Below are 24,445 nucleotides of genomic sequence, written 5' to 3'. Positions count from 1 at the left end.
CGTTCTCTATATTTTTGGAATGGAATGGACATATACTTTGAGTTGTATCATAAATTATGTATGAAAGTTCATACTTTAACATGAATTACATAGTAAGTTTATCACATTACTAGTTTAAAAAAATGATTGACATAATCACATGTGATTGTTATTGATCTATTTTGACTGGTGTTACATTCTCCCCTGTTAGAATAATTTCGTCCTGAAATTTATCTTGTAGATGGGGTTTTGTTAAATAGTTGGGGGTATTTTTTTTCATCTGATCTTCACATTTCCATGAAAATTCAGGTCCTCGTAAAGAGTTCCATCGAACTTTCACTGTGGGAATACAGCTTTGTTTTAATCGTTTGGCTTCTTGATCGATGATTTTGACAAGTTCTTCTACAAAGTTGAGTTTGGTATTGACTTGTATCTCGTCGAGAGGTACAAAAAGAGTGTCATTGGATAGACATCTTTTGAGATTTGACACGTGAAAAAAAAACATTGTGTACATTGCTTAGCTCTTGAGGTAACTTGAGTTGGTATGCGACAGAACCAATTCTTGCTAAAATTTCAAAAGGTCCTATATACCGTGGGTTTAGTTTGCCTTGTTTCCCGAATCGAATTACGGCTTTCCAAAGAGATACCTTTAACATTACTCTATCTCGAACTTGGAATTCCAAAGGCTTACATCTTACGTCAGCATAGCTCTTCTGATGATCACGTACTGCCTTTAATCGATCCTCAATTTGCACGATCTTTTGATTTGTCTCATGGATTATTTATGGCTCGGCACATAAAGTATCACCTATATGTTCTCTGGCCAATTGTGTGTCTCCAACTTCTCAGTGCAAAAACTACAGCTCCCAATTCAAGGTCATGGGTAGTGTAATTATTCTCATGCACCTTAAGTTGTCGAGATGTGTAAGTAATAACTTTGCCCTTTTTGCAACAACACATATCCTAATCCTTGATTTGATGAGTCGCAGTATACGATGAAATCTTTTGTCCCATCTAGGAGGGATATGATTGGTGCACTACAACATTTGCTTTAGTTTCTGAAAAGCAGCTTCTTGTTTGTCTTTCCTGTTGAACTTCATATCTTTCTGGGTTAGTGTTCTAAGCGGCTTGGCTACCTCGAAGAAATTATCTATGAATCTACGCTAGTAGCCAACAAGCCCTAAGAACTGACGCACTTCTGTTGGCGTCTTCGGTGCCTCCTAATTCTTAATTTCTTCAATCTTGGAAGGTTCGACATGAATCCCTTTGTTACTAACTACATGTTCTAAAATTTTGTACTTCTCTAATCCAAAATTCACATTCGGAGAATTTGGCGTACAACTTTTCTTTTCTCAATAGTTCTAAGATTATTTGCAAGTGTTGACCGTGTTCTTCCTTGGTTGGTGAATATATCAATATATCATCGATAACTACTATCACGAATTTATCCAAGTACGGTTTGCAAACACTATTCATGAGGTCCTTGAACATTGTTGGAGACTTGGTCAATCCAAAGGCATAACTAAGAACTCTTAATGACCATACCGAGTCCTAAATGTTGTTTTCAGAACATCGTCTTCTTGTACTCCGAGTTGATGGTATCGTGATCTGAGATCTATCTTTAATCTTCTAAAATCTTCAGGTGTTTTAGTCTACCAAACACCGTATCCAATTTTAGTTGTGCATTGGTCTAACCATAATTAAACATAGGTGATCAGTCTACGTTTAGTTGTGGTTTGACCCATGTACAATAAAACTCGACTAAGGAGTTTGACCTAAAACATTGCGTTGTATTGCTATCGAGGGTTTAGGTTTTCTATATTTTTGGGTTATACATGTGTTCTCATCGCGGGATTGAGTTCATACATAAATCTATATCTTTGTGTTTTTTGTATTCATGGGTATGATTAATTATTGTTTGTTACTTCAGGTCTAGCTGATAAGGCACCGGCCAGTCAGGACAATCGGTGCGCAGGATCATTTTAGCATATAGCCGTTCTGAAATCCAACAACCCAAGCGACTTGTCTATCCTGTCACCGCTCCCGTAAGTAGTCCTTCAGTAGTATAATTACTAATACTTTTTATTTGTAGGTTAAGGGATATACCTAAACCTAGTAGAGTAAGCCCTAAACTATAGTCGTGCTTTCCTAAGAAAGTACTAGTTCACTATAGTCAATAGCTCTGATACCAATCTGTCACACCTCGGCCGTCGGCGGAAACACCGGGCAGTGTAACGTCATTTCTTGTATCATAGTTATCAACTTCCTGAAAACACATGCATTTTAAAATACGTCAACATAAAGTTGGTGAGCTCACAGGTTTTGACTCCATATAAAATAACACTTTTTCTCAAGTTCAAAAGTATAGTTTTGAAAGTATCACGTTGACTCTCCAACATTTAGTATATATATTAGGTATAATGGTTTACTTATTAAATAAGTGATATACCTATAAGTTTCAAATATTATGAATAAATGATTGTAATTCCATACAAACTAAGATTGCTACGTATAAATCTTATTTCAATTCTATACGAGTAAAAGCGCTACGTATAAATCTATTTCAATTCTATACGAGTAAAACCGCTACATATAAATCTATTACAATTCTATACAAGTAAGTGTGCTAGGTATAATTGTCTACTTAATGAGCAAGTAGTATACCTACAAGTTCCTTGTACTTAGAGTATAAATGTTTGGGAAACTTATACTTAACATTCATACTTGTATATCGACAAAGTATAATGCTTCTAAAGTTGTGCTACCATGAGTCTGTAGCTGCGACTGTATGACTTAGTTTTATACCTCTTATTATTATTACAAGGATCACACCTTGTGGTAGTTACAAGGATCACACATTGTGGTAGTTACAAGGATCACACCTTGCGGTAGTACAAGGATCACACCTTGTGGTAGTTTCCGCACGCTTCATCGACGTCGGAAGGTAGTAAATTAGGCAAGTTCATCACCTAAATACCGTTGGGTTGGAGCTAGCAACCACGGGTGGGGTTGTCAACCCGTATAGATCCATATACAACTTCCTCCCTCACACGGGATTAATGGTTACAGGTTAGAGGATTTCCACTAAGATTTCCAATCTTAGTTGATGAATACAATAGCTCATGTAAACTTTGACGGCGTTCTATAGTTCTAATAACAAAAGCATTTTCGTGTCTAAAACCCTAAGTTACTAGACTATGCTTTTAAACATTACTCCTAATTTCATAACATTTAGGCAGTATAACAGCTATAACTTGAAGTAAAACCAGGTTTTATCTTGACATAAAACCAACAATAATATATAACATATCAAGTTTTATCTTGACATAAAACCAACAATAATAGCATATAACATATCAGGTTTTATCTTGACATAAAACCAATAATAGCAACATACTTTTTAACATATAGAACTCCCGAATATAACTTCGGAACTATATCGCACACAACATATATATAGAATCCTAAGTATAACTCAAGATCTACATTAATACAAGAACATGCTAACAAGTTGATAATAGTTGTATATATTCAAAATATTATATTTAGAACAACTATATCCCGGTTAATATAACTATCTACGTTGATACTAATATACTATCATATATACATAATAGTAACGTATATACAATATTTAGCATGAGTTCCCCCCCCCCCCCCCCCCGAAAATATTAGAAAGTGGGGCCGTGAAACTCACTTTAATATCGTGCTTTGACAGAATCTAACTGAAAACGGTCAGCGGTTCGTGATTGTCGGGCTCGGGATGTGAAATGGCCTCAGCAAACGAGAGAGAAAGAAGAGAAATGGTGTAAGGAAAGCTTATGGCCAAACTTGCTATTTATAGGTTGATTTTTGGCCCTCACGACGTAAGAATGATAGGCTCACGTCGTGAGCTATGGCAAGAGTCATCCCGTAGTCTTCCCAGGTGTTTTCTAGGCTTGATTAGTGTCCTGCAGCGTCCTCAAGTCGTGAGAAAACCTTGCTCACGCCGTGAGCTTTTGGGTTATCGTTCTGTAGACTTCTAGCTTCGAAATTTGGCGTTTTGCCTCCTCACGTCGTAAGTTTTTATGCTCACGTCGTGAGTTCAGTCAGATTAGGGTTTTTGACACGTGTCATGCTCTCAGACAGTTATAACTTCGGAAGGTCATAACTTTTGCATACGAACTCTGTTTTTGACGTTCTTTATATCCACGCGTAGGTACTTACGAGTGCTACAACTCTATTTTAGACTCCAATAGCTAATTCTAAGTCTATTTTAATTTCCTCTTATTATAGAGATTTATAGTGTTAGGGTTGATCATAAGTTCTTCACGCGAAGTCAAATTTAGACGTTCTCTATATTTTTGGAATGGTATGGACATATACTTTGAGTTGTATCATAAATTATGTATGAAAGTTCATAATTTAACGTGAATTACATAGTAAGTTTATCACATTACTAATTTAAAAAAATGATTGACATAATCACATGTGATTGTTATTGACCTATTTTGACTGGTGTTACATCACTCAACAGGCATATAAAGGCAACTCTCCTAGCATTCTATCATGCAAATCATGAGCAGATCCTTAGCCCTAGTCTAGCATTCAATTCTCATATTCTTAATTCAAAGCATATCATATTGAACATGTATGGGTATTTTGGAAAAACTTACTTGATCTTAGTTAATTGCATGTATCGCACCCCTTTTTCTTAGAAAACCTTTTTAGAAAATCATTTTCTTTTAAAAGATTTTATAAATCTTCAGTTGAGTTCAGACACACCCGAGAGTGTGTCTGAATCCCTCCAACCAAGGCTCTGACAACAACTTGTAACATCCCAAAAATTATAAGGTAAAAATTTCAATTTTAATTCAACACATAAACACCATTTATTCTTATCAACCATTCAAAGGCATGTCAGGGTAAAAATAGTTATCAGAGTAAAATCCCAAAATCATAAAGTGTGGAAACAAAGGCAGATGCACTGCGATCAAGCCAGACCCTTCCCTTTCGAACTAGAAGTACCTGAAACCTTAAATATGAAACCGTAAGCAAAAAGCTTAGTGAGTTCCCCAAATTACCACATAACATACATAAATGTCAGCTTAAGGCTTAACCGAGTCTGTTTCACCCTCGGGTATATTTCACCCCCCGAATATATTTCAACTCACATGATATCTCAAGGTTGTATCGGGTCTATTTCAACCCCATGTCTATTTCACCCCCGAGTCTATTTCAACTCAATCAATATATTTCAATCGTACGGGTCTATTTAACCCTACATACATACAGCAAACACACATACATGCCTACAACAATAGTCACAAATATAACAAGCACATACAACCCCAATATCCTACAGTATAGTGAGCAAACTCACCTCAATCTAGAGATAACCGAATCACATGCATTGTTGCTACCGGGCTCCTCACACTGAACACATCCAAATTATCCTTAATCGATAATTAAGACAATTTCCTATTATCTATGGTCCGATTCTTATTCCATCATACCAATGCATAAAAGACCATTTTACCCTTCCTATACTTAGCCCAACAAAGCAAGGCCCAAACCCAAAATGACTCAAGGCCCAAAAATGGACAATGAGCCATTCGTGTGCGTACGCCCCATGTACCAACTTGGTATGCCCAACGTATGACATTGAAGCCCAAAATCAACTCCAAAACCTCTAAATGCCTTAAGATGACATGTATAACTTCCATTTTGTGATTGATATGTGACGTCCTAAGTAATTAAGTTCCTGAATTTTTGACTATGCATGGCTTAATGGTGTCCAAACCAAATCCCTAAATCCCTAACTTCATCAAAAGACCACCAACTCATGCATGGAAGGATTATACTCATCAAGATCCGACTTTTATAGCTTAATGACCTCAAAATCGACTAAAAATGGGCTCAAATATTCTGGAGTAACTTTTACTCATAAGATCCAAACCATGGGACCAAAACATGCTCATATCATGACCTAAGGCTAGATTTACATCAAATAACCATCAAGTTTGAAACTTTATACGTCTAGAAGATATATCAAGGTGAACAAGTCTTGGAACTACAAGCTCTAAAACAACCAAAACTTCTCCAATTAGTTCATTCTTCTCCAAGTTGCACCAAAAACACTTAAAAACACAAAAAAGGCTCAAAATCTTCACAAAGGGGCTATGGTTTCGAGATAATTGCTTTAGGGAGATGGAGGTTGAATGTAGAGAGATTTTCTGAAAATTAAGTTGCTTAAATAGGGCTCAAAGGCTCAATATTAGTTTGAGTCATGGCCGCGTACGCCCAGCATACCCCTGGAACGCCCAATGTAGTCCTGGTATGCCTAATGTACTCATGCCCAGTACGCCCAACATGCACCCTATACACCCACCGTACTCGGCTTAAACTCAATTATTCATACCTTCTAACGGTCACAAATTCTGTGTCCCTAATCCGATTTCGGCGTTCTTTATATGCTCGGAAAGATAATAAGAAAACCTACATTCTCATCTAGCCTCCTTCAACTTAAAATCATCCAAAGTTAAATCCTAAATTCAATAAAAGGTCTGAACCATCACTTTAACCATTATACCCATGGGCTCCAAAGCACAAACCGAACTCTTGGATCATATAATCTACATTACCAATATCCCAAATGGGTCTAAACCTCTCTTTCCCCCAAATCTCGAATTCTTGTGATAATTGATCTTTGGGTCACGACCTCGAGTTAAGAAACGACTTAAAATAGGGTGTTACACCTACTACCTTCCACACCTATCCGTATGTGTCCCAAAAATTGTCTCAAAGTCCCTAAGTCACTACACCAGACTACTATCAATCTCAGATACCCGTGCCACCATAGGTACACACTACCGCTCATCCTAGACTCTCTCCCCCTAGGATTCTTCTCATGTACGAGCACACACTAGAATATGTTTCTAGGAACTCCACCACTGCTATATGTATCATCACACCCAAAAGCTTAGAAAAGCCACCACCAACTACCTCGATCCCCAACTCAGACTTCCTCAGTCACAAGTGTTCGCACCAGCACATTATAACACTCCCCCGAGATCACTAGGAATACTCACCCCCACCTACTATCAGCCGCGAAAGAAACTTCTACCATTGTCAGCTAACTTTCTTATGAATACAATTACATGCAGCAAAACTTCAATTATCTTTTGACTAAAAGACCCAACCCCACAACGGTTAGACTCAGACAAGAGCTACGTAATAGGGCCGAATCAATTATTCAAAAATTATTTAACCTTTACAACATGTAATTTAACGTATTCACTTAATAGCTAACTAACATTGATATAAGTTTCACATAGCACGAAGCAAGCAGCATTCAAGCAGAAATAAAATCAATAAGCATCAAGGCATCATAAGGATCAAGCAATTCTAACATGCATTTCCTGAGGATCCTTAGCCTATATACTATCGCGCATCTGTAATAGCTCATATATCACATACAAAGGCATCTCTCCTAAGCAGGCACTATAGCATGCAACCCTGAGTAGATCCTTAGCCTAGCTTATAACATACGCATCATACTATTACACACATATAACAGTAAGTCAAATAAAAAATATAAAGCAAGTATGGGTATTTTAGGAAATCACTTTTCTGAGCTCTGGCTGACTATACACATTGCATCTTCTCTTTTCTTCTCTTGGAATGAATCTTTTCCAAAAATGTTTAGTAAAATTCTCAATTACATAGTTTAAGTTTGAAATTCCACGAGTGTTCATCAAAATCCCTCAAAACCGGGTTCTGGTACCAACTTGTAACATCCCAAAAAACAAGGCTAATTTTTACATTTTTAAAATAATATAACATCCATTCTTAATAAAGTTACAACCATTTATTCATAAACCATTATTCCGAAATCAGAGTTAATAAGAACATAATGCGGAATCTCAAATCATAATCTGTTGATGTTTGTGTAAAGTCCTGCCTTCGCAATCCAATAAGTACCTGCACAATATTTAATCCAAAACTGTAAGCATAAAGCTTAGTAAGTTCCCCAAATACCACATAAAACACATCACAAATAAACAACTATTTGTTATCAATAACCCTGGAGACTACCCGAAGTCTCGGTAGGCAAACAACACGCCTTGTTGGTTATTAACAACCCTGGAGACTACCCAAAGTCTTAGTGGGCAAACAACACGCCCTCTGGGTTATCAGCAACCATAGAGACTACCTAAAGTCTCACCGCACACGGTAACACATATCATAGTAACAACAAATTAGACCCAACTGGTCAGCACATATATACTACCACACATGCAAGTATAATGAGAAGACTCACCTGAACTACTCTACAGAAACCCAACAGCTACCTCAGCATCAGAACAGCCAACCCAAGTTTGACCAAAAGTCAAACTAGTAAAAAAGTCAATGGTTAGCTTAGTCAAAGTCAATGTCACATCATGACCATTCCTTGGTGATGTCGTTAGAATGCAACGAAAAAACAATAACGATTCTAGGCACCATCACGTCGTGACACATCCTATGTCATGTCGTGACTTCTGGTCAAAAGGCCAAAATCCTCATTAAGTGCTTAATCTCTTTAGACCAACACCCATAACCTCAGATCTAGTTCCTAATAGCTTCATAATGGATAAAGTTTCCAACTTTATCCATTAGGATGATCCAAACAACCAAGATCTAGTCTTTAAGTCTCAAAGGGACCAATAATGCATCTTTCTCAGCTAAATCCATTAAGTCCAAGACTCTAACCTTCAAATCTGAATCAACATGATGTTTAGATGGATAAAGTTTCCAACTTTATCCATAATAATGTCTCAAGCTTTCAAGATCTAAACTTTAATACACCAAAATGGCCTAAATGACCAAGATAACTTGCATGGCTGAAAGGGAAGGAAAAATTCATCCAAGAAAACATTCTAAACTAATCAAAAGGTGTTGGAGTCCATATCTGAAACATACAATGTTCTTGGGACCTAGGAGAGTAACAAAGTTGAAAACTTTATTCCCAACTCTCACTCAAAACTTATTAAAAAGGACAAAAACACCAAATACATTTAGATCCAAGATGAAATGCTATAAAGCTTGGAAATTTATAACTTACAAAGGTCTAGAAAGTAGATGAAAGTTGAGATCTTCAATTGCCAAGCTTCAAGGATCAATCTTACATGAAAACATTGCTTCAAAACCACCAAAACTCCAAAAATAAATGAGAGAGGAGAGGGGAGGATCAAATCATGAAATTGGAGGCTAGGATTTCTCCAAAGAGGTTCTAGATATGATGGAGGCTAAGAAAACACCCTAAAATATGAATTCTTACCTTTAAATACCTTGAAAACCCTACAAATTTGTGAGCTTGGGCTGCACAGTTCTCATGTCATGAGAATTACTTCTCACCTCGTGAGAACGAGTTTTCACCCAATTTCACACTCAACTTCAAACAATCATAACTTCTTTGTTTCAACTCCGTTTTTGGCGTTCTTTATATGCATGGAAAGGTATTGAGGAGCCCCACAACTCTATAAAATTAGATTTGACTTAAATTATAGAAAACTAAAATCCTTAATTCATGAAATATGTATGAAACCTCACTTTTCCCATTTTACCCATTTGACTCCAAATCATAAACCAAGAGCTTGGATCACATAACCAATATTATCCACACCCAATAAGGTCTAAACCCTATTCCCTTGAAGCCTGAAGCCTCTACTTGATCCTATTATTGTCTAAAATCCCAAAACAAGGAACTTCTCAAAACAGGATGTCATACTTTTTATTCCTTTTCCTAGTGAAATTTCTCCACAACAAAAGAGAAACAGAGAGCGTGACTGCATCTGGTATGCTAAATTCTTTAAATGAAAATTATAGTATTGCCCTCCTAGTCTATAATTGGTTAGCCTTCCTTCTTTTTTTCTAGACTCTTTAAAAGAAGACTTTACAAGATTACCCATGAAAATTGAAGTACCATAGAAGGTCCTCGGTCAAGCACATAGGCAAGCAAGATCTATTGTTGATTTCTTACACGAAAATGGTATCCTTATTATTTTTTTAACCTTTAATCATGACATTTTAAGTTTATATATTTTATGATTGTGGGTTTGATTTAGTTCTAATCAATAAGTCAAGACTTTTTTTTTCTAAAACATATTTCTAAAATAATCAATATTATAATGGTGAAAGTACATTGCCTTTTTTGTAAAGTATATAGAAAAAGGCCTTCAATTCTCTAGGAAAAGTGTTGTTATAACAACCTAACCCATAATGACCAGTTTTCCTACCCATACGACTGTCTACTTTTTGACCCATACCTTTATGTAGATGTCAACACCTTGAACAAAAAAAAATAAGCTTCTCATAAATGGTTAGCAGTAGGTAGTTGTAAAATGGTTTAAAAAAACAAATTTTCAAAATTTTTATTTGCTTAATTACTAACTGGTGGTTTATTTATTACATGCACCAAATACAAGGTGGAAACACTAGTTCACAAGTGGAGGCGACATTTAAGCAAGAAGCCAAGAAGTTTAGTTAAACAAACACTGCCTAATTGAGTTATCTTTTATGTACTTTTTCTCTATTTTCTTTCTATCTACTTTCATGGACTGATTGTTCTGCTTTGTGTTTTTGGATTGTCCTGTAGGTAGAATTTGAGCTTATAAAGGCTAATTAATACAAGTTTTGTCGATTGATTTATGCCTATTTCATCCTTTCTATCTTATGCATATAGGCAAAATCAAGGTATTGACCAAAATACCCCCATGTGTTAAATTTGACAAAAATACACCTATTTGTGACTTAGTGTCTATGTTTATTTGAATCTAACCTGGTAAATATCGATTATCAATTATATCTTACTATATAATTCATAGATTTATGGGATCACTAATAACAAATTTAATTAGACATGTTTGATCCCATCTATGCCTCGAAACTCTCTTGCTTAGGTGACCTTTATCACAAAAAAAACTTCTGATCAAATCATCCAATTTGAAAAACATGTGTAATCGGCCCATAACTTCGTTATAGAAATCGCGAAGACACCGACCATCAAAAGATAACACTAAGCGGTTAGGTGACATTTATCTCACTAGTGCATACAAGAGATGTGCAAGTGTTCATCAAGATGGATTGCATAGATTTGAGGTTTGAAAGGGTCTTTTATGTGTTTTATAATTATAGTTTTAAAAACATATGATATCATGGTTCTTACATGCATATAATAAACCATGGTACCAATTTTCAAATGCAATTTATATTTTAAGTTTCTATATAAAAAACTAGTTTTTATATAATTTTAACGCAATTCAATTTCAATAACCGGTATTAAGTTTGAGTGCATTTGAACAATTTATATCTTTAATAAAACTTACTTTTATTACTTATATATATGGAGTTTGTATAAGTTACAAAAAATCACCATTTTAAAACTTATATTTGAGTATTTCAAAATTTGACGTTATTAACGTTTTTATAAAACCGGATTTTATTTTAAAACAATAACTTGTTACATCTTATGTCCACATTATAAATTTTGAAAACCAAACTCTATGTGATGTTTATTTTGTCCAAAAATTATTTTAGCATGTGAAAAACTAATTTATCAACCACACATAATAACTGAATAAAATAAACAACACAAACATGCATAAACATAACCAACTAATGACATTTTTTGTGAGCCAACACAAAAAATCTCAAGTCCATTCCTAAAGGGACATTTTAAGGGAAAAAAATCTTCTTGTAATGTTTGTTGTAGAAATTCCCACTTGAGAAAACATCCATTGCTTGCAAAAGATTGGAAAAGCTTCTTGAAAGCAATATTTCAGCAACTGTCGCTAAAAGTCCAACAACCCTTAAGAAACAGTATTAGTGACAACTAATCTATTACATACAAAAATAAACCAAGAAAACTAATGACTCCAACTTCATATCTTGTTACATTTTTGTACAAATAAATTACTTCTAACAACTAATCTATTACATACAAAAATAAACCAAGAAACTAATCTATTTAATTTATTACATACCGTATGAATAAATAAATTATTACAACTATTTTATAATAAAAACAAAAAACACAACAATATAACAAACACAATGGTCCTTAGCTAGTTTATGCATATCATACATATCAACATACATATTAAACAATCTTTGTTTTTCTAAGATAACTTTAAATGACAAAAGATGCATGAAACTTTTTTCACATAAAAAATAGCAATTATAAATTTGTCATAGAAAATATGTATGAACTTGTTTTTATACAAAAACAAGTTTCCACATTCTCCAAAAACTAAGATTTCCAAAAATTAAAAAATCTAACCAAACTTGCAAGGTGGATCTGACACCAATTGTTGGGTTTTTATTCAAAATTAGTTTCAAAAACATGATTTTAGGCAACGGAAGACTTGATAATTTGAATAACATAAAACAAGTTTATACCCATCAAGGATTATCTTACAAGTTGTAGAAAGATTAAATCACCAACCAAAGATGACATGAAGAAATAACAACATTTTTAGTTCTTTGGGTCCTCTTGGCAGGCTTGGAAGTTGATGAAGAATGATGAACTTAAGAGACACCAACAATGACTCAACTTGATGTAGATACTAGTCCAAAACTCTTAACTCTTAAGCTTGAACTTCATAACCAAAGTATTAACTTCAAGATAGTATAAAATGCAAGTAATATCTTCATAATATGAACAAAAAGAGAGAGAGAGAGAGTCCATGCCTACATGCAACTTATACTTTTCACTATTGAAAAAAAGAACCAAAAAAACTAGCAACTTATTCAACCAAAAGCAAGGTCTTTACCTATTGAGTCTTGTGCTTAAAGACACAAAGTCCCTAGCAACAAAAGCCTATAAAAGCAAGAGCATGGCTTTGTGAATAAAGTAATACAAGCATGTTGTTCACTAGCTTTCTTTTCCCTGCATCATTTTTCGGATTTTAAGATATAAAAAGAAATCATGAGTTTTATATTTTATAAACCAAGTTTATAAAATATAAACTTTAACTTTTTCGTAAAAGATAAAAAGAATTTATTTGGTCCAAAATGTTGTGCATGACTTATTAATTCATACCATATGAATTATGTAATGTTACTCGGTAATGAAAATTATTATTTCCAAGAAATAAATAATTTCCAATTATTTATAAGAGTTTATGAATATTTATTAAAATCAATTTCTAATAAACAATCAACTGTATCAAGTTTTTGTTAGTGTGACCTATTAGTATCATATGTTAATTAGCAATATCACTTTAATATGATTCTTAAGCATACTAGATCTTTCAAGAAAGACCCTTGAGCATCCATGTGGTGTCTTCTATTGTGGAAATTCTGAAAGAAGCTTAAATTTAAGCAATCAAAGATGAAAACAAAAAGGAGAAAATTTTAGAAAAGTCTGTTGTGTTTGAAAAGAATGGCGAAGGATTGAACACCTACCTTGGATGTATATGGGTTCCAAAGTTTGGTGACACTAGAAAAATGTTACTTGATGAAGCCCATTAGTCCAAGTATTCAGTACACCTGGGAAGTACCAAGATGTTCTTGGATTTGAAGACTATGTATTGGTGGCCACAATGAAAATAAATATTGCACAATTATAACATCCCAAAAATCATAGTAAAAAATTTCATTTTTAAAACCCTTTAATAAACCATAAACCATACAAAAACATTGTTTTCAAGAACATAGTCAAAATCAGAGTATCCCAAAATCATCAATCAACAAAATATCCAAGGATGATGTGCATTATCACGCCTTTGCCTTGCCCCAATCCTCTGATGTACCTGAAACCATGAAATCAAACTACAAGCCAAATCTTAGTGAGTTTCCCCCAAAATACACCCAACAACAAAATACATACAATGCACGGAAACAAGGCCTACAACACAAGGCTCGACCGCCACCGAGCCTACATCATAAAGTTGGACTACTCCCGAGCCTACAACATAAGCTGGACCACTCCGTTTGGCCTACAATATCAACTGGACTGCTCGGGTATCTTGGCCTTCAACACAAAGCAAGACCGCCTCAACCCACCCACAATATTTCGACATATGAAACAGAAAACATATAACCAACAAGTACAGGTAATCATACATATATACTAATCTAACAGATCACTACATCATATCATTATCCTATGTACTATGATACACAAGACAACATAGTGGGCCGACATTGGTGCCTTTGACCCATGAGTACGGTGAGGAAAACTCACCTTAAAGTCTAGAAGATAGTTGAACTGATCATTGCTCCAAATACCGGCTCTACAGGTCACCTAAACATTAAATATGGACTAAGCCTCAATCTACTACTCAAATTATCCCATTTGACCTAAAGTCAAACGTGATCAAAGTCAACGGTCAAAAGTCAAAGGTCAACATTATCTAGTTTATGCCATGCGTAACAGCTCTATGCCCTGTGTAGAGCATCAAGTGGCTTTTAAGGAACAAAATAAGGCTATGCGCTGCGTAACCATAATTATGCCATGCGTACTTACGCTGTTAAGCACTTTTCTCATTAAGTTCTTAATACAGAAGATTATATCACCAAGCTTCCTGATCTAAGCTAAATCAACGTCTTAATGTATAAAGTCTCTGACTTTATCCATTCGCATGCATCTTAAGGACACCAAACAAAACCCTGGGTCCAAAAAGCCATCCATTTTCCAAAAACTCATGCATGGGGAAATAAAAGTGACCAAGCTCTCATTTTTATGACTTAACAACTCCAAAATCGATTGGAAATGATACCCTAATGGCCAAGGGTAGCTTATACCCATAAGAACGAACTTTATGGGGACAAAACATGGGAATTCTTAAGCATAAACTAGATCTATCATAAGAGTCATAAAGGTTGAGACTTTATAGCTCCTAGAGATATTTGAGGGATAAGAACTTCCAGATCGAAGGCTGATTCAAGCTTCTAAACAACTTAACCACCTTCTTCCTTCTTTAAAAGCACACAATACACTCTTTAAGTTCACAATGCGCCAAAAATGGACTTAGGGTTTCAAAGGAAATGTTTGGGGAATGGAGGATGTAAATGGAAAGGACTCATCAGAGTTAGAGACCTTAAATAGGGCTCAAAACCCCAAAATTAGGGTTTGGTCTCTGGGAAAGTACGCGTTGCATACCAAGATCTACGCCATGCATAAACTCACACCCAATATCAAAACTTAAAAGAATAATGGAAGGAATTTACTTGCAAGTATCGGGTGTTACAAAAATACATCAATAATTGTTTGACGTGTTTTTTAGTCAAAACTGAACATTAGAGACAGTATGGAGACTTGGAACCATTAGATGTTCCAGAATGGAAGTGGGATAAAATCACTATGGATTTGCGACAAAGTTATCAAGGACCAAAATAAGACATAATATGATATGGGTGATAGTGGACAGGTTGACCAAGAGCGCATTGTTTCTTGCCGAAAACGAATCATTGCCAATTCAGAAATTTACGAAGCTATATTTGAAGGAGGTGGTGCGAAGGCATGGTGTCCCTCTCTCCATTGTTTCAGTCAGGGACAGTCATTTCATATCTTATTTTTGGAGAAGCTTGCAAGATGAATTGGGGGGACGAGATTGTGTTTTAGTACCGCTTACCACTCACAAACCGATAGCCAAAGTGAGAGAACCATTCAAACTTTAGAATATATGTTGAAGGCATGTGTTTTGGAATTCACTAGTAGTTAGGACAAGCACCTTCCCTTGATAGAATTATCATAAATTAATAGTTATCATTAAACTATTAAAATGGATCTATATGAGGCTATGTATGGAAGAAAGTGTAGATCCCCTTCAAGTTGGTTACAAGCAGGAAAGAAGGTGTTCGTAGGGCAAAATTTAATTCAAGAAACCATAGACAAAGTCAAAATTATTCGTGAAAGAATATTAGTGATTCAAAATCGACAAAAAAGTTATGTAAATATTGAGAATCGGCTGATGCATTTTGAAGTGGGGGATCAATTTGTACTTAAAGTATCCCCGTGGAGAGGTGTAATACATTTTGTGAAGAGAGAGAAATTGAATCCTCGATATATTGGACCTTTGAATATGTTGAAGTGTGTGGGAAAGCAAGCTTATCGACTTGAGTTGACAAAAAAATTAGAGGGCATTCATAATGTGTTCCATGTATGCTATTTGAGAAATGGTTTGGTGATAAAGTAGAGTTAGTTCCCCTTGAAGAAATTCGTATAGATGAAAATAAAGGACTGATTGAGGAACCATAAGCAATCATGGATAAAGAGACCAAGAAACTGAGAACAAAAATGATTGTGTGAAATGGAAGCACTCCCCAGGATCGAACCTTACCAGGGAGATTGAGGTCGAGATGAAAAGGTGTTATCCGCACCTTTTTCCGGACGTCGCAATTTCGGGGACGAAATCGCTTAAGGGGGAGGTAATTCTAACATCTCGAAATCTAGGCTTAAGTTTTTCTTTTTAAAAAAACTAATAATAATAAAATAAAAAAATAAAATAAAATAAAATAAAAAACGAATAATTAATTTAGAAGTAGAGTAAAACATTTTAGAGACCAAGAATAAAATTTTTGCAATATTTAGGAAATACTGACTAAATGTGTCAAATTCTCCAAAATATGGTTTGACTTGACTTTGACCCATTTTGACTACATAGGATTAGTTTTCTCATGTTTTGGATGGATAAGGACTTGGAATGTACACTAGAAAAGTTACATTCCCACTTATTAGAACTTTGGGTCATAATTGTCAAAAACTTAAAATTATGGAGTGGAAAGTGTAAAATTCAGAAATTAGAGGCTCACACTCTTCATTCCAGCAGATGGGATCAACTTCGAGGTTTGAAGTTTGTGGAGATATGGCGATTCAAGCATAGAAGGCCATACCATTCGATCTCGATCTTTTCTAATTCATTTGGAGCATATTGTGAAGCAATCTAGTGGTCTAAGGTATAACTTCTTTTCCCCCTTGGTTTGCAAACCCGAAATTCAAATGTTGTTTAGGGTTGAATCCAATTTTATCTGATTTTATCATGAAAATCTTATCCATCTTTTTTCATTGTTGGAATATAAAATTCCCGCCCTTTTTCAACTAAAATGATAATTATATATTTTTAGGAGGATTAATTCGAGTATTGGGAATGTTATTCCTTACTCAAAATGAGTTGATCCTTGTGTAACTCCCTAGACATTTCATTTTCTCACTTATTTTGGATATATGTTCAGATTGAGAGGCATGGTGCTTATGAGATAGCATGGATTTTAGAGGACCCCGACTTTTGGGGAACTTGAACCTTTGTTATGATACCTAATGAATAACCTTGCTCCTTAAAACTTTTTATTCAATTTTTGGGAACCATTGAAATTTTTTGCATCAATTTGAAACTTTTGAACTTAATAGAGTTCACATTTTGGTTAAAAATGATTTTACAACTAAGCCCTAGCAAGGGTTTTTTCAGTTTTGGTCCCATTCTTGGATGTTCTTGGAGTTTGAGGAACTCCAGATCTTAATATTACATTCTTATAATCATGGACTTCCATTAAGTAAGAAAAAGGTTTTAGTTTGAGAGTTTTTGGTCCCATGTGTAAGTTTTGGTCATATTAACGACTTAATGGACTTAGGGTTGGAGATCTTGCCTTGGAGTGAAGTCCTAAGGGATAAAGATGGAAACTTTTATCCATTAAGTCATTGAGAAGGATTAGATCTGAAGTTTTGAGCCTTGATCTGTAAGGACTAAACTCTTAATGAAGATTTGACGAAAACTGCAAGTGACCATGATATGGCTAAGGAATGACCACGATATGGTGAAGTTCAAAATTGCAACTGTATTGTCGTGGGATTCTCACGACCTGGACAAGGAGGGCCCACGACGTGGCAATGTCTGGAATGTTAACTGTCTTGTCTGAACATCCCTACGACGTGGCCAAGAGGTATCCACGTTGTGGTGACTGTTGACTTGGTTGACAGTTGAATCTTGTTGACCATTGATCGTTAACTTTTGACCAGTTTGAATTGGGGTCAAACTTAGAGATTTAGGATTGTTGATTGAGAGTTTATCTCTTTGATGTTAGTTAGTTCGCTGGATTGAGCAATGCAAGGTGTGAGAGTGTTGTTGTGCTTCTCCGGATCTTCAGTTCATGTGAGTTTCTCACTATGTCATGTATCCCATTGTATATCCTTTACATGGTAAGATAGAGGTACCATTAAAGTACGAGTATGCTAGTTGACTAGGTTAACTCCTTGTTATGCCTGCACAATATAGGACACTGGGTGTCATGGTATGCTAGACTGATAGAGTCTTGTTTGAGGATTATATGATGTTGCTAGGTTTCATGATTGGGTAGGGTAATGATAGTATTGATTGTTCGTTGAATGTTTACCCTAAGGGATTGTATGCAATCAAGTTGGATAGCCTGAGAACTCTTGGTCTAATGCCAGACTACATGGTTCATGTTTGATTTATTGCTTTTGGGTGAATCATCTGTTTGAATGTCTATCTAATTCCAACTATGTATGACTTTGGCATTATATGGAAGACCAGAATTTGGCACCTGGAAATAGAACAGAAGACCAAGATGTAGCTCATAGCAATGGAGTTTGGGCTAAGCCTGTTTACTCCTTGGGTGGGGCCCGTTATGTATGGTTGGGCAGGGCCCGTTATGTGAGTTGGTATGGGACCATGAACTCTTGGGTTGGGCCCATTAAGTATGTTATATGTATGAGAATAGGAGTTTCGGTTGCTCGATGCTAGAGTCGAGGATTATATGTCGATGCATTGTATGTATGGAGGAATATGTGGTATATTGAGGAACTCACTACTTTATGCTTACAGTTGTTGATTAAACACTTTGCAGGTCGTTCGTGAGAAAAGCTCGGCGAGACTATACACACACGTCAAGGATATTTGTTTCCGCCGTTTTGTAAGTTTAACTCTGATAATGTATGATTTTCAATCAATCAAATGTTGTTCAACATTTTTTGAGAAAAAAAAGCTTTAACTGGTAATCTATTAAAAAAATGAAAAATTTCTTTGTAGTTTTCGAAACTTTACAACACAGTGAGTCAAGGACAGTGAACAGGAAGTCAGGAAGCACCAAAGCAAGCTCTAAATTTTTCGATTTCTTGTTTTTCCGTTTTCACGATGCATCGATCTCAATTTCTCAGGTTTCACTCTCGGGTAAAGTTCGATTTCCCCCTCTCAGTGTAAATACTTCTTTTTCTGAGTTTAATTTGATGAATCTAAGTTTGTAATTTGTGGTGTTAAACTGTTAAATTGATGAATCTGAGTTTGCTTTCGATTCCATCTGTTTTGATCTACTTCTGTTTTTTATTTCTTGAGATGCTCCATTTCTCGACAGGCTCCTTAGCTTCTGTTAGTAAGTACTAAGTAGTTTTTGTTAATACTGATTTTTTAAAGGTGCATAACCCCCTTTTTAATTAATAGATGTTGAATGTGTGTAGTTACTATCTATTTTTAATTTCAGGTTAATCTTAGCTTCTGTTATGATGATCTATTTAGTGTTTATGATGAATCTAAAATTAATTTGTTAATCCATTAATCTGAGATCGAGCTTAAATCCGAGTTTGATGTTAAATGTTTGATTGATGTTAACTGTTTAATAAAATCTGAGTATGATTCATTTGTTTTTAATTAATCCTCAAACCGACGTAATCCGACTCATGGTCACCTAGAAATATAATGATGTATATTGATTCGTATATGAAGATAATATGGTTTTATATGGTGATGAAATAAAAATAATATAAAATCACTACATTTTTTTACTTGTTGAATTGACACTTGATTTCCATACTCACTACGATTTTTTAAATTGACACTTGATATCCATACACTCACTACGTTAGGATTTTCTTTTCCAAGGACACTAGCTATACAAACCAATTTTCTATGAGAATCCACATACTATCTCTATTATGAGCGATGGTTGTAGAAACATCAACAATCATTGATTATTTTATAGCTTTTTAAGTATATTAAATCATATTTTCATTAACTTTTTTTAATAAAATTTATTATTACGAATCTTTGATTATTAACCAATTTGAAGAATTTTTTAAAAACTTAATTAATAAATTTATTTTTGATTTTGAAATGTAAACATATAGTCTTTCATTTAATTTGTTATATATATATATATATATATATATATATATATATATATATAATATTTTTCTTAAAAAGAGCATTACTTGAAAATAATATTTAATAAAATAAATATCTACATCTACATCTACATTTCTACATCTACATTTTCTAATAAAAGAATCCAGAATATGCCACATGTCAACTTTTTAAAAACGATATTGGCACGTGTCATTTTTCTGTATTCTTATTTTTTTATTATCCCGCTTAAACCATAAAATCTGTTTCAATTTTTATTTTCATAACTATATTGCATAAAATCAAGGACTTTCCGAATTGTACCCTATAAATAAGTTCGATGCCTATTTTCTTGATAATACAAATCCCTAAAAATTAGTAAAAATTAGTAATAAGATTATCTTGAAGAAATTGTCAAGGTAATCACAATCAACCAAGAATTTTCTTGAAATATTACTCAAAATTGAATCTATAATGCGTTTTCATCCACTCAATATTACTCAAAATTGAATCTATAATGCGTTTTCATCCACTGCAAATTCTAGATAACAGATGATGATCTTAAAAATTAACACATTTGTTGATAATATGTTTATATTAAAATAACATGCAAATACCATTTTATTCATCCACTCAAATTGTTCGTTCTTAAAAACAGAAACCTACATTATTGAAGATCGATGCAACTAATAACAAAGAAAAATAAAACATTTTTTGAGTATCCCTTTGATTAGTCTTTGATACATAAAATTAAAGTATATAATATTTTGTAGATGCATCATATGAAATACCAATAGAATATACTTTTAATACTTAAAAGAATGAAAATGTAGCGTAATTTATTCACATTTAAAATGTCCAGACATGTAATTATCAATGGTTGTAGTTTATGATTTCTTAAACATAATTTATGGATTTTGTTGATCAATATATCATTGCGTTTTTTCATATTTTTGATTTAATGTAGAAAATTCTTTGTATAATTTTGAATTAAAATAGAAAATTCTTTCTATTCATCTTTAAACATCAAGACAAATATCAAAATTGACTATCTATTGGTTTTGAGGAATGGAGATATTAATCTTTGGATGAGATTTTAAAAGGGTAAATGTCATATTAACCCAACGAACTTTTCACGTTTGTCCGATTTAGTCACTAAAGTTATTTTTCTGCGCAATAGGTCACTAAACTTGTTGGTAACCTGTTAATTACACCATTTTACCTGATTTTATAGGTTGCCAAGTTTGACTTGCCATTTTACTCCGATCTACGTCACCTCAAAATCATTATCTCCTTCTTTCCTTTCCTCTCTACACATCTAGTTGCATTCTTCGTTCTTTCCTCTAATCACACACATTTGGGTTTGACTCTCATTTGAATTTGGAATTAACAATTAAGAATTGAGGATGATTTTATCATAAATGGTTTGACGATTCAGAGAAGCTTCAATGGTGGTGGTGAATTTATACAGAATAATTGCAATAATTCCAGCAGACAAACCTCCCAGCAACGCCTGAAGAGGTAACGGATGAGCATTTGCCTCAACCGGCGTCATTGCTTTCAAACTCTCAAGTGTCTCCTCCTTCAACGTCTTTTTAGTTTCTGTTCTTGTAGACCTAAATTTCTAGTCCATAGACAAAATTCTCAACTCAATCATTGCTAATACTCGCATATAACTTCAATAGGTTTAGTTGCGAATCATAATTAGGTTTATACAAATCAAACCCCTGTGATAGAGAGAGAGAGAGAGAGAGAGAGAGTATGAACCAGTTCTTTGGCGCGCTTTGCACGGCGACGGAGGGAGCGAAAGAGGAAGATGGAGACGGTGCCGGTGAGGAGAACACTGGTGGCGACTTGGAGAGTGGTAGGGTCATCGTCGGTGGAGATAAATAAAGGTATAGAGAAGGTGAGTTCGATGGGTCCATCTTCAGGCAAGGCCGAATCGGGGAGTTGAGCTAGCAATGGGGCAAGAGGCCGGTTTCAGAAAGGGTATTTTACCTTTAAATCCGGTCGATGGGTCCATCTTCCTGGCATGTATATTACCTTTGAATCCGGTTGCAGGTAACAAAAGGGTATTTTAAAACATGGGAATGAGAGTTTAGGGATAATGACTTAAAAGGGTAACATATTTTTCGATTTGTACACATTTGGTCACTAAGTTTTTTTTTCGTACACATTTACCCCTTCAACTTGTTAAACTGTACACATTCAGTCCTTATGACCTGTTACTACAGGTTAGCCGGGAAAAATGACTTAATAGAGTAATATATTTTTCATTTTGTACACATTTAGTCCTTAATATTTTTGTACATATTTAGTCTTTAACATTTTTTTTGTTTCAAATAAGTCCTTTTTTTGTACTCATTCAGTACTTATGAATGATTTATTTAGTTTTTTTTCACGACATCTTACGTGTGACAATCATTGATGAGGTGTTTGGGGTTGTTGATGTTTACGTCCAACGTGATCTCGACTGCTTGGTTGCGTAAGTCTTGTGGTTTGGCTTAGGTCTTGTATTTTGAACATCATAACTTCTTCATACGATATCAGATTTTAACGATCTTTATATCCATGTGTTCATTTTTTGAGTCTACTACAACTTTCATTAAGATTACTCCCGTTAAAATGTAATATATTTTTACTAACGATTTTATAAAAAACATCCATACATGCATTCATAAAAAATGTATGGACAGGGGAAGACGCAGGAATACATAGTAAGTGTTGCCGAGATGAAATAGGTGTTGCCGATACATGGAAAATAGGTATAAACGAAAAAAGAATCGAAAATTTTTCCACTGCGAACAAAAAAAACAGGTGTTGTCGGTGCAACACCGGTACCATAGTAAATCCGCCACTGCGTATGGATATAAAAATCGTAAATATATTATTTTTTAATGAGAGTAATCTAAATGAAAGCTGTAGTAGACTAAAATACGAACTCATGTATATAAAGATCGTTAAAATCCGAGATCGTATGAAGAAGTTATGACGTTCAAAACACATGACCTAAGCAACCAAGTAGTTGAGATCGCGATGGATATAAGCATCAAAAGCCTCATACACCTCATTAATGAATGTCTCACGTAAGATTTCGTGAGAAAAAACTAAAGAAATCATTCATAAGTACTGAATGAGTACAAAAAATGACTTATTTTGCAACAAAAAAAAAGGACTAAATGTGTACAAAAATATTAAGGACTAAATGTGTATAAAGTGAGAAATATATTACCTATTAAGTCATTTTTACCGGGTAACCTGGAGTAGCCGGTCATAAGGACTGAATGTATACAGTTTAACAAGTTGAAGGGGTAAATGTAGACGAAAAAAAAACTCAGCGACCAAATGTGTACAAATCGAAAAATATACTACCCTTTTAACTTATTATCCCGAGAGTTTATTACTTTAATGTGCAAAAAAAAAAATAGTTTAGTGACCTTTTAAAACAAACGCGAAAAGTTTGATGGAATAACATGACATTTGCCCATTTTAAAAGTGGGTTTTTTAGAATGTCAAAGAGGGTTTGTTTTTTTTTTTTCTTTTCCACAGGCCTTATAAGTTTAAAAGATGGGGCTTTAGTTATATGTAATACAATAAAGAAAAAATTTTGTTTGATAAAAAAGAGAAATTTTAATTTATATATTGCTTAACAATTAGTTTATGTGTATGAAGTGCGCTCAAGTTTTGCAAATGTTAATTTCAAAAATGTTTTAGGTTGTCACCCCGTGTAATACACGGGTTATAACCTAATATTATAATATGATAAAATCAGCCTCAATCCAATCATAATTTAAACACAAAACAAAAACTTGAAAAATATCCCTTGAAAACCTTCCTATATTTTTTTTGAGAGAGATTTAAAAAATAGCAAAAAAGATTTGACAAAGTCACCTTAATTGAGAGTAAAACTCCATTGGCTGCTCCTCGTCGTCTATTTTGTATTTTTGTTCATTGTTTTAAATAAAAAAATTTATATATGATACATGACAAATTAGAGTTTTGGGGCCCCACGTCGTTACAAGGCTTGGGACGATCGTCCAAGTTATCCTACTCATTAGTACGATCCCGATTAAAATGAATAGTCCTAATCTAATATAATGTTATATGAAATATTATCACAAAAATGAAAAAATAAATTCATTGCATGTATTGTTAGAAAAAAAAAGTATCATATAAACAAATCTATTATTCGACATTTGACATATAAATATAATAAAATAAATAAATATAATTTAATTTAATTTTAACATGAAATTTAAATATAATTAAAAATAAAAAAATGATTTTATCACTCAACAAAATCAATTAGATTATATAACCAAAAAGTTGGTTTTATTCAAAGACATATTTATTTAAAGTCTATTTATCAT

At 34.1% G+C, this 24,445-nt stretch overlaps 1 protein-coding gene and 1 long non-coding RNA gene across 2 annotated transcripts in view; one reads left to right on the top strand and one right to left on the bottom strand.

Annotated features, from left to right (window-relative positions):
* The window catches only part of LOC145110815 (uncharacterized), a 31,044-nt gene extending 11,945 nt beyond the window's left edge, over positions 1–19,099 (top strand). The window contains exons 3-4 of the long non-coding RNA XR_013710071.1: positions 18,808–18,873; positions 18,990–19,099. This is a non-coding gene — a long non-coding RNA (uncharacterized LOC145110815). The remainder of the gene's footprint in view (positions 1–18,807; positions 18,874–18,989) is intronic.
* A 2,369-nt stretch (positions 19,100–21,468) lies between these two features.
* LOC145113828 (uncharacterized) lies at positions 21,469–22,098 on the bottom strand. The gene is made up of 3 exons (XM_079049879.1): positions 22,074–22,098; positions 21,843–22,030; positions 21,469–21,699 (listed from the first exon to the last, which is right to left on the bottom strand). Exons 1-3 carry the CDS (start codon positions 22,096–22,098, stop codon positions 21,469–21,471), a joined length of 444 nt encoding a protein of 147 aa, XP_078906005.1.
* Positions 22,099–24,445: the final 2,347 nt, after the last annotated feature.

This window comes from Lactuca virosa, chromosome 5 (assembly GCF_052849685.1).
Source record: "Lactuca virosa cultivar CGN04683 chromosome 5, Lactuca_virosa_CGN04683_v6, whole genome shotgun sequence".
Lineage (NCBI taxonomy): Eukaryota > Viridiplantae > Streptophyta > Magnoliopsida > Asterales > Asteraceae > Lactuca > Lactuca virosa.
The sequence above is the reverse complement of the archived record's forward strand: the minus strand, read 5'-3'. Positions and strand labels throughout refer to the sequence as shown.

What these genes read in the sequence shown, in the direction of transcription:
- LOC145113828 (XM_079049879.1), bottom strand. Translation starts at nt 22,098, where the DNA reads ATGGACCCATCGACCGGATTTAAAG. An exon ending in CCCATCGACCGGATTTAAAG is followed by an intron (nt 22,031 to 22,073) that starts GTAAAATACCCT and finishes CCCCATTGCTAG; the next exon opens with CTCAACTCCCCGATTCGGCC. An exon ending in CAAAGCGCGCCAAAGAACTG is followed by an intron (nt 21,700 to 21,842) that starts GTTCATACTCTC and finishes TCTATGGACTAG; the next exon opens with AAATTTAGGTCTACAAGAAC.